This window comes from Apus apus, chromosome 21 (assembly GCF_020740795.1).
Source record: "Apus apus isolate bApuApu2 chromosome 21, bApuApu2.pri.cur, whole genome shotgun sequence".
Taxonomy (NCBI): Eukaryota; Metazoa; Chordata; class Aves; order Apodiformes; family Apodidae; genus Apus; species Apus apus.
In genome coordinates this window covers 6,230,718-6,241,187 of record NC_067302.1, presented here as the reverse complement: position 1 = coordinate 6,241,187, position 10,470 = coordinate 6,230,718, and the positions used below count along the sequence as shown (strand labels likewise).

The following is a 10,470-nucleotide window of genomic DNA, read 5'->3' as shown; positions in this document are numbered from 1 at the left end:
CGCTCGGCGGCCCCAGCGCAGGCAGCTCCTCCAGCGCCGCCGCTCCCGCTGTGTCCGCCAGGGGGCAGCACCGCCCCGCCTGCCCGCGCCGCCGCCGCTCACCGGAAGGGCGGCCCCGCGCCGGGGCGGAGCCGGAAGAGGCGGGCCCGGGGCGGCAGCCGGTGAGCGGGGCTGCCCGGGGCTCGCTGCGGCTGCGGGGCCGGGGAGCCCCGCGGGGCCGGGCAGGGGTCCCCGCGCCCTCTGGGTCAGTGTTGAAGTCCCTCTGCAGCCCGCCTCGTCCGCCGGAGCCTCTCGCGGGCGCTGCGGGCCCGCGAGGCCTCGGGCGCCGGGGGGGCCGGGCCCGGTGTGTGGCCGCCGCTCCCCGCTCCCCGCCGGGCGCAGCCCCCGGCGCCATGTGGTCCGTGCTCTGGGCGGCCGTGCGCTCCAAGGCCCCGTACGTCACCTTCCCGGTGGCCTTCGTGGTGGGGCTGGTGGGCTACCACCTGGAGCGGTTCCTTCGCGGCGACCCCCCGCCCGCGGCCCAGGAGGAGAAGAGCATCTCGGAGCTGCGGGAGGACCGAAAGCTGCAGGAGATCGCTGGCAAGGACCTGACCAACGTGGTGAGCCTGAAGGACAAGCTGGAGTTCGCCCCTCGGGCCGTGCTGAACAGGAACCGCCCGGAAAAGAGTTAATTAAAGTTGTGTAAGCAGATGCGGGGCCCTGGAGTGACTGTCCCCGGGGCTGAGGCCGGCTGGGTCCCTGTCACCTCCCCTGTCACCTGCACAGCTTCCACCAGCCTCCCTCTTTACCAGGCCAATATGTTGTGTCCACTGCTGCTCTTCACCCTCCCAGGGCCCTCCGGAGGGCCGAGGTTTGCCCACCCCAGGGACGGGCTCAAGACACCCCCAGCCCTCCCACCTCGTGGCAGAGGGGGCAGGAGCTGTGTTGCCGAGGTGAAATGTGGCTGAAACTCCTCAGCCCTCGGGCTGTCCTGGCCCCTGAGCCACGGAACCCTCTGGGCCTCCTTCCACCCACATCTCGAGGTTTGGTTATTTCTATGGGATGAAGATAAAGTTAGACCTGAGTGACTCGGGGTTGGGACCTGTTGTCCTGCTGACAGTTCTGTGACTCTGCAGACCCTGTTCACAGCACCACGCTCTTGCCTTACCCCCTTGGAGCCTGCAGTGGTGGAGACCTCTGGGGAACCTTCTCTCCATCATCACCCGGCTTTGCAGTGAGGAAGGGAGAAAGGGGGGAGGTGGAAGCCCTGGCCTTGCTGCTGCTGTGGAGCTCCAAGTGTGGTGGTGGCTTTGGGCTGGTGTGTAGAGAATGGGGAGATCTCTGCCCTGTATGGGAACAGCCAGAATAAACTTCTGTCCATCCCTGGGCCTCTGTGTCTTCTGCATCAGCACCTGGCCCCAGCCCAGGCTCAGAACGTGTTTCTGCTCCCCATGTTTTCAAGAAGCAAAGCCTACAATGGGAGAAATGCCACTGTTGTCTCTGGCCTGGCAGAGGGTGGTGGGCAGGAAGGAGTGGGAGGCACAAACATCCCAGTCCTGGGGTTGTGCCTCCCCCTGGGCCACGGCATCTGCTGCCCTCCAACCTCCTTATCTAGACCAGAAGGGCTGTGGTCCCAGGGGACAGGGAGGCAGGGAGTCCTACTGGTGGCAGAGGGTGGCAGCAAGTGCTGGGGCACAGCGGCCTGTGCTCCCTTCATCCTCGGGCAACACGGGTGCAGCAGGACCAGACCGTGCTGAGAGCAAGGCCAGGTGGGAACTGGGCCAGTGCCGGGGCCGCGGGAGGGGTTATCTCTGCCTCCCGGGTTGTTTTCCCCCTGCTGCCTGAGCGAGGCCCCAGCACTGCCCTGGCCCGGCCTTCCCCTCCCGGGGAGCACGATCTGCCCGGGGTCAGCAGCTGCCTCAGCGTTTCTCACGGCTCCCGCCCTGCTGTGCCGGGGCTGCAGCGCTGCCCTTTGCTGTCATGGCTTGTGAGGACAGCCAAGGCTGGTGAGAGGGTGCAGGAATGGGTCTGGGGGCTGTGCAAAGGCTGTCCCAGTCCTGCCCCACTGCTTATTCCTGCACGGGGCTCACAGCACCTCTGGGGCCGCTGCCCTGCTCCCCTGGCAAGCTGGCACTGTCCCCTGAGGTAGCCCCTTCCTGTGGCCTCTTGTTTTCCCTGCCTGGCTGCAGGGTGATGGCTGTTCCCTATTGTGTGCTGGGGTGGGAATGGTCCTGTCCCTTCCCCCAGCTGGGACCAGCTGGACCCATCTCGGAAATGTCTTCCAAAATGCCTTTGTTACCCGCGACCGAGCGGCTCCCTCGGCTGCTTATAGCCCATTGATTGGCCTGTTCCCAGGCCTGGCTGGGCACAATTGGGCTTTGTTGGGGCCTCGCTGCCCTGTTTCCTCCCCTGGGCCCTCCCGGTGTGGGTTGGGGAGGTTGCTCCGGTGTGGTGCTGGAGCAAAACCTTTGGGAAGACAGAGCCCCAGTGGCACCAGGCCGGGCAGCCCCTGCCCTGCTCCAGCAGCATTTCCAGCTGGTTTCCATGTGTCTGGGACTGTCCATCCCCATGGCAGACACCAGTGGTGCTGGGGGCCTGTGGTTCCCCTCCGGTGCTGGGGCAGGGGTGAAGCCTCCTCACATACTCGTTGCCTTTCTCCTAAGCCCTCAGTGCTGTAAACCCACCCTTCCTCCCATTGAATCCCAACAATGTGCTGCCTGGGAAGCTCCGGCTGGACAAGAATAGGAGCTGGTGAGCACTCGGGGCTGGGGCGAGCAGCCACGGTGGCTCATGAGGAGCAAGAGGAAGCATTGTTGAATAACTATTATGGTAAAACCTGCCCAGCCTGCACACAACTGCTCGAGCTCACATCCTCACTCTGGTCCCTCGTGTTTGTAATCCAGCTGTTCCCAGCACAGCTGAGTGCTGCAGCAGGAGCCTGGCAAGAAGCTCTGCCAGCAGCATGTCCAGGGAGCCCCATGCCAGCCTGGAGGCTGACGTCTTGTGGGACAGCACCTTCCCAGGGCTTGTCCGGGTTGGGGGATGTCCCTATGGCCGGGGCTCCGGTGGCTGTGCTGTGCCATGGAGCAGGGATTGAATCCAGCAGCTGCTGCAGACGTGCTGTGAGTCGGGGGGCCATGTGGGGAGTGAGCTGTGCCCCGGCTTGTTGGGAGTTGGCCGAGGGGACAAGGACACCTGCTGTGCAGGCAGTGAGGACCCCCTGGCCACTCAGCTGGAGCGGATGTCCCATTAGAGCAGAGCAGGGATGAACCAGCTGCCCGGAGCCATCGGGCCCTTCCTGCAAGGCCCAGAGCAAGGATGCTTTGGGGAAGAGAGGAGCAGTATTTGGGGCTGGAGGGGGATCCACAGGGACTGACACTCGTGTGTCCTGCCCTGGAGCAGCACAGTCACCCTGGGGCGCCCAGGACCTGTGTGCAGTGTGATGTCCCCACAGCCCTGGGACGCAGAGAGTGCTCACCCTGGCTGCACTGGAGAGCAAATGGCACATCCTCCCCATGGCACGTCCCCCGCAGCCCCCGGGGACACCCGCTCCCTGCCTGCCCAGCCGAGGCTCCTTTCCCAGGCTCCCATTTTGCCCTTTCCCTGAGAGCAGCCGAGTCCTTTCCCAGCCTCCCTGTCTCGCCTCTTCCTGCACTGCCCCGCGGTGCAGATCTGCTGCGCTGTCCCCGGGGGCTCCTTTCTAGGGCCACAAGTGCTGTGTGAGAGGAGCAGCTCTGGTTTGCATCACAACACACCCCGAAGCTCTGGTCAAGGACAGCTACACCAGGACACTGTCCCTTCCCGCTCGGCATCAGCCACATCCTGAGACTGAATCCCCATCCCCAGCACCACGAGGCCACCACAGCTCCTCACTTTAAGCCACCATGGACTTCCTCAGGCCAGGAGGAGGCCCCGGCTGTGCAGGCAGCAGCTCCTGCCCTCCTGGTATGGAGCTGGGACTACACCTGAGCTGCTGGCAGGGACAGGACCCATCCTGGGGTGGGCATGGGGTGCTGGGCGCCATGGTCCTGTTGCCTCCATGCAAGGAAGCGGCCGGAGGGGGTGCGACAATGTCAGGATGCGGGAAGTTCTCGGGGCTATTGAGCCGCGTTTCCTCCTGCCCGCTGTTCTCACGCGGGGCCGCATTGTTCGGTGCCCGCGCGTGGAGGGATAAATATAACTAAGGGGGAGGAAGGGAGCTGCTTGGGGGTTGCTTTGCCTTTGTTGGGCACCGCTGGCGGTGGCACCGAGAAGGGCAGGACTGTACCTGGTTTGGTGTTGCCTCGACGGTGGGTGCTGCTGGCACAGGGTGCTGGGCCTCGGGGGGTCGGTGCCTGGCCCAGTAGGATGCTCCAGCCCATGTCCACTTCCCCAAAGGGGCTGCAGGAAACAGGGTACCCCCCCCCCCCCGCCCTAAGCAGAGCCCTGGGCATGGATGGGGCCCAGCTGGACAGGGGGACCATGCTGTGGCATCCCCCTGCCCAGCCCTCTGCCCCTCCTCCCCTCTCAGCTGCAATTCTTCTCCCGCCGTGGCTCTTCCTGCACGCAGGTCAGATTTAGACACTTGCTATTTTCTGTTTACTGGGAAGGCTTAAAAATAGACTCCTTGGTGCTCAGCCAGCGCCTCGGGAAGAGCCTCACAGGCTCGACATGGCTCAGAGAAGTCCTCATGGCTCCTCTCCCTGTGGTGGGCTGTGGCAGGTCCCAGTGTCCATGCATCACAGCAAGTAGCCAGGGCTGTGCTCACTGTCTATTATCCCAGAGCCCATGGGGAGCCCCTCACTGCAGCCTCTGGGCTGTCCATGGCGGTTCAGCATCACAGAACAGAGCTGAGTATTGGGGCAGCAAGTGTTGTTACCAGAAAGGGACCAGAGGGGCCTGTTTACTCAGGAGGGAGCACAGAGGCATGAGAAAGGCTGTGTGTGTCCAGCCAGCCGCTCTCTGTCCCCAGGCTGTGCCAAAGGGCTTTGCCAGGCCAGCCTGTGTCCTTATCAGCTGCAAACTTTTGTTTGCCTAAGGGCTGCTTGCCCGCATTTTGAGGGGGGCTGCTGCCCCCTCCCCAGCCCCACCACACAGGTGAGCCCCTGCATGTTGTTGTTGGCACGTGTGTCCCGGCGCTGTGGGTCACACCGGCCACCCTGAGCTGTCTTGTCACAACAGGGGAACAATAGCGGGACACGGAGCGGTGTTTGCACAGCGACCAGGCACTGGCTCCAGGCAAGGGGGGTGGGGAGTCTCGGCTGCCTTGTTTTCCACCTTGCAGGGATGTTTGGAAAAGCGTGATGCTCCCTTGGTGCCAATAAAAACATCAGCCCAGGGAATGGGAGTGAGGGGAAGAGCAGTCGGTGGGTAAACATGTGGCGTGGCTGCACCATTACCTTTCACACGGGCTTTTCCTCCTGGCCCAGCTGCTCTACCCAGAAAGCTACAACACTGCGGGGCTTTGCAGCTCTGGCGAGCACCTGGGCTGGGGTCCCCCATTGCACTGGGGTGTCCCAGGGGGGTCCCCACTGGGTATGAGTGGGAGCAGGGCAGAGTTCCTGCACAGTCAGTGGAAGCAAGGCAAGGTCCACCTGGAAAGGATCTGCCCCAGCACCCTGATGGAAGGTGCAGGGAAGAGCTGAGAACTGGCACTGTACACCCCAGACCTCCATACCAGAGGATTTCACCCTCCCAACCCCAGCAGGGAGCAGAGCCAAGGGCGGGCTCAGCCACCAGCCCAGGCTGTGCACCAAGGGCAGTGCAGGCGGGTGCCTCCCTCTCCGCTTCCTCCAGAGGCCAATGGCAGCGATATCACCCATATTTCATTTTCCCCAGGGTATTTTTAGTCTGTCCCACCCTTGCTGAAGGGGCCCTCGGCTGCCTTGGCCAAATAAACTACACAACAGCCCCAGCCGCATTGTGTGCCTTTATCTGTGCCTCATTTCCACCTATTATGCAGCTCCGAGCAGCTCCTTGGCCTCCACGGGGTTTATCTGCAGCAGAGCCAGGGCACAGGCTGGTTTGCTTTGGGCCACCCAGGCCAGCACCACCATGGCCCCATGACTAAGGATGGGCTCAAGGGGACAGGACATTGTGCTTGCAGCGGGTGAGTGGCACCAGCAGCACAGCTGGGTGCCCAGTCTCCCTTCACCCAGCCCTGTTGCCCACCAGAGAGCAGGTCCCCACTCCCTCAGCCCAGCCCCAAACCTCACCCCCTACCCTGAGGTGGCTGGGGGCTGCAGGAAGCACAGTCACACCATGCTTCAACTTTTTTCCTTCATTCAACTTTATTCAACATGATGCAACACTGAGTCTGCTGAGCGGGGTGGAGGGGAGGAAACAGCACTGAGGGCAATGTCCACATCCCATGCTCGTGCCTGGGTCACACAGGACCCGCAGCCCCTCAGTCACAGCAGGACCTTCCACTTTCACAGCATTGATGGGCTGGGGAATATGGAGCAGCAGTTGGTTCTTCCATGCCCCCCCCAGCACCTTGACCGACAGCAGGAGATGACTTAGTGCAAAGTAATAAAACAAATAACCCTCCACCCCAAACCAGCAGTTATTAAGCTAATTCCTCCCCAAAAAAGCACAGGGCTCAAGGGCGTGTAACCAGGCTGGAACAGCTCCCCAGTTCCCCCACACAGCTGCACCTTTAAGGCAAGAAAACTCTGTGCTCAGGCCAACAAGTTAAAAATAACTTAGAGGCACATATCACATGGGAAAGGGTCCAGGGCCAGGACTAAGAGGGGGGGGCTCACACTCCCAGGGCACACAAGCAGTGACCCTGCAGCCATTGGGATCAGCTGATCACTGCAGAGCCCTGGCTATGAGCTGCTGCTGGCTTAACCCCCCATGGGACAGGGGCTGCTCCTGCACAGACCCCAGGCAGGAGCTGCTGGCTTCATGTCACAGTTACAGGAACAGGACGGGGCTGGTGGCCAAGGCCCTGTCAGGCAGTGCTGCTCCGGCCCAGCTCCCCACAGCCCTCCCGGGATCCCAATCCCTGTGGAGGCAAGTGGCTTCCCACGGCCGCACGCCCGGCTCTAGTTCCAGTGGGGGCTCCAGCAAGCCCCTGGGTCTGGCCGAGCTGTGGCTCCCAAATGGCAGCAACCTCCCACCCCAGCCCCAGAGACAGCCTGTTCCCAGCCAAACAGCCCCAGGGATTTCTCCCTTTCCCGTGGCCAGGCACACGGGACACAGCGTCCCGGGGAACTTTCCAGAGTTTCCTTCCTTGCCGGGTCTGCGGAGGCTCCGCTCCGGGGCAGCGCTCAGCCCTGCTCCCCAGCCTCACGTCCCAGGAGCAGGCAGGTCTCTGTGGGCAGAATCTCCGGAGGGTGACCCACTGTCCAGCACAGCAGCAGGCAGGAGGGAGCTGCCTGGCCATGGCCAGCACCTTTGCAGCACAAGGGACCAAGGAAGGTCCCCTCGGCTGGCCGGGGCCAGCCCAGCACTAGACATACTGCTTTTTGGAGGCTGAGCTCCCGGGCCGGCTGCACAGCTTGTCCTCTGGGGCAGGGGCTTCGGCAGCCCTGGGGGCATAGGGGTCTGACAAGGATCTGCTGCCCAGCACCAGGTTCTCCTCATTGTGGAAGTTGGCCCAGTTCTGCTCGCTGGAGAGCTTGTTGTAGGTTTGGTAGGACATTGTGTGGCTCTCAGCCATGGGCAGGAAGGGGTAGTGCTTGGGGGCGTAGGGACCTGAGACCATGTCATCAGCAAAGGTGTCCGGGCTCGGGGTGGTTGGCACTGACACCTTTTTGATGTTACTAAGCATGTTCTTGCAGCAGAGGTGGAAAAGCTCCAGGAGGTTCAGGATGAAGGAGATCAGGCCCATCACCAGCATGAAGATGATGAAGATGGTCTTCTCGGTAGGGCGGGAGATGAAGCAGTCCACCTGATGGGGGCAAGGGTCCCTCTTGCACACATAGCGGGGCACCATGGAGAAGCCGTACAGGTACCACTGGCCAACAAGGAAGCCAGCTTCAAAAATGCTCTTGCAGATCACACTGATAATGTACGTCCACATCAGTGCCCCACGGATCTTGAGCTGCCCATCCTCCATCATGTAGATCTTGGACATCTTCTTCTCCACGGCTGCCAGGGCCTGCTCAATGTTCGGGTCCTTGCTGTGGATAGCCCGGAGCTCGCTCTCCTTTTGCTTCAACTTCTCCTCCTTCCGGGAGAGATAGACAACATGGCCGAGGTAAATCAGGGTTGGGGTGCTGACGAAGATAAACTGGAGCACCCAGTAACGGATGTGGGAGATGGGGAAGGCTTTGTCATAGCAGACGTTGGTGCAGCCTGGCTGCTCGGTGTTACACACGAACTCCGACTGCTCGTCCCCCCAGACGGACTCCCCGGCCAAGCCCAAGATGAGAATGCGGAAGATGAAGAGCACGCTGAGCCAGATCTTCCCGATCACGGTCGAGTGCTCCTGGACTTGGTCCAGCAGTTTCTCCAGGAATCCCCAGTCACCCATCTTTTAGGGAGCCTTGTGCCTCTGCCAGCAGAGAGGGGAGGGAAGCCAGGTCAATTCTGTTTCCTTGCTGCAGAGCACAGGGCAGACGGGACCACTGAAAACTCAGGCTTTCTAGGGATACGGATGCTCTGCAGAGAGTCCCAGCAAACCCACTGAGGAGCATTCCACCGCCAAAGAAGGGAGACAGGCAGAATTCCCGAGCCCAGGAATGCTCCTCCTGCATCCCAGTGCTGAAACACAGGGCTGGGAGAGAAGCGGCAGCGCCGGGATTTGCCTCCCCCAGCAGCAGCCGTGGCTGCCCCAGGACAGCCCGCAGCGAAGGGCTTGGTGCCCGGTTTGGGGCTGCTCTGGGAGGGAGGTCACGGCCACGGTACCCAGGGAGGGGGCACGGAGGGAGCTCACCGGAGCTGCCCGGATTTGCCTCTCCTACAGCCCCCTGTCCCGGCAGCAAGGTCACGGGAGGGGAAGCAGAAACCCGTGGGGTGCCGCCAACACTCATTCAGGGCTCACCCCAAACTGCTGGGCCAGTCCCCAGCCAGCGCCCTCGCTACCTCCAGCCCGGGGACCCCCAAGACCACTCACCGCACGCGGCCCCGGTGCCGCTCCAGGGATCCACATCCCCTCCGTGCTGCTCAAGCCTACAGCCCAGCTAGGAAAGAGGGAGCGGCCACCACCCTGGCTCCTAATTAACACCTTCTAAACAATTAAGCAGGGTGTCAGCTGGGCCGTTAAAGGGACACCCAGCCGCGGTGGGGCGAGGGGATGCTCGGGCGCAGAAAGTGGGTGCAAGTGGCGCCCCGAAGCAGCCAGAGGGTGCCAGCAGTGGGGGTGACCCCTGCCCCGAAGCACGGTGTCCCCGAGCGGTGCCCGATGTCCCGGGGGTGCCGGGAGCCGCTCACTCACCTCCGCCGCGCCGGGCACGTCCCGCCTGGCCGGGGTCGCGCTGGATCTGAGTGGCCGGGCGGCTGTGGCCGTGTCGGGCCCGGGGGAGCCGGGGGAGGAGCGCGGGCAGGAAATCGGGGGCCGGGGCTTAACGCCAAGCCCAGCCGCAGGTGTGCGGGGCCGCCCCGTCCCGCTGCCCCCGGCCGAGGGGGCGGCCCCGGCGGGGCGGGGGGGCTGGGGAGCGCTGCCTGGACGCGACCCCAAGGGATATCGGGGCTCCCGGAACAGGCCCCGGGACAGCCATGGCAGAAACGGGGGATGGCTGTGGGAAGCCCGGGTGTGTCCCTTCCCTCTCGTTCCCGGCGGGCTGCGGGGACAGCCCGGTAGCTCGGCTGTGGCCGGGGCTTCGCCACCGGGACGAACGCGCTGAACGGGACAGAGACCCACCCGGCGTGCGCGGACCCTGCCCATGGTGGTGAGACCCTGAGCAGGTCACCCGACTGCGTGCCCCTAAAGCCCCTGCCGTGGGGGCTCCGGGGGAGCAGGGCCGGGGGATGCCCCGAGGCGTGCGGCCGGTGGCCCCGGGGATGCCCAGTTCCCTGCCCAGTTCCCTGCCCAGTTCCCTGCCCGCTCCGGCCGGGTCCCGCCGCGGGTCTGTGCGATGGGCGCTGGGTGGTGCTGGAGCCACACCGGAGTGACACCGGGGCCACCCCGGAGCCCGGCGCTGCCCCAGCCCCGCGTTCTGGCCGGTCTCCGGGGCTGGGACCTTCCACAGGGTTTTCAGCGAAGCTTTGCTGTGTGTGGGCTCAGATGGGGCCGATATTTTATGAATAGACTTAAATCCTGCTGACTTCGGTGGGACAAACCCCCTGTGTGTGCCCTCCTCCCTGTCCTGTAGCCGCCACCAAGGGCTGGCACACTTTGTGTGGGCTGTGAGGGGACAGATGGGGACTTGGGCTCCCAAAACCAGAACACACACAACCGGGAGCTGCCGCCTCTCCCATAACAGGATGTGCATTTCCTCCTCACCGACAGTGCCGGGGCTGAGTGGAGATCAGACGTGGACCAGAGTAATGATGTTTAATATAAAATAATTGCCATGCTTCAGGGAACACCCACACTCCTTGCCATGGCACCAGGGTGCTGAG

General features: G+C 63.3%; 2 protein-coding genes across 3 annotated transcripts; one reads left to right on the top strand and one right to left on the bottom strand.

The window, feature by feature from the left end:
- The first annotated feature begins 125 nt into the window (after nt 1-125).
- On the top strand, nt 126-1,361 carry SMIM12 (small integral membrane protein 12). The gene has a single exon (XM_051637984.1). The coding sequence runs from the start codon at nt 393-395 to the stop codon at nt 669-671; it is 279 nt and encodes a 92-aa protein (XP_051493944.1). The 5' UTR covers nt 126-392; the 3' UTR covers nt 672-1,361.
- A 4,862-nt stretch (nt 1,362-6,223) lies between these two features.
- Nucleotides 6,224-9,438, bottom strand: GJA4 (gap junction protein alpha 4). Of its 2 annotated transcripts, none has more exons than XM_051637967.1 (2): nt 9,344-9,438; nt 6,224-8,461 (listed from the first exon to the last, which is right to left on the bottom strand). In XM_051637967.1, the coding sequence occupies exon 2, from the start codon at nt 8,438-8,440 to the stop codon at nt 7,415-7,417; it is 1,026 nt and encodes a 341-aa protein (XP_051493927.1). In that variant the 5' UTR covers nt 8,441-8,461; nt 9,344-9,438; the 3' UTR covers nt 6,224-7,414. The 2 variants fall into 2 exon arrangements, with proteins under 2 accessions (XP_051493927.1, XP_051493929.1); XM_051637969.1 differs by lacking the exon at nt 9,344-9,438 and adding an exon at nt 9,023-9,141.
- Between the last annotated feature and the right edge of the window lie 1,032 nt (nt 9,439-10,470).

What these genes read in the sequence shown, in the direction of transcription:
- SMIM12 (XM_051637984.1), top strand. Translation starts at nt 393, where the DNA reads ATGTGGTCCGTGCTCTGGGCGGCCGTGCGCTCCAAGGCCCCGTACGTC.
- GJA4 (XM_051637967.1), bottom strand. Translation starts at nt 8,440, where the DNA reads ATGGGTGACTGGGGATTCCTGGAGAAACTGCTGGACCAAGTCCAGGAG.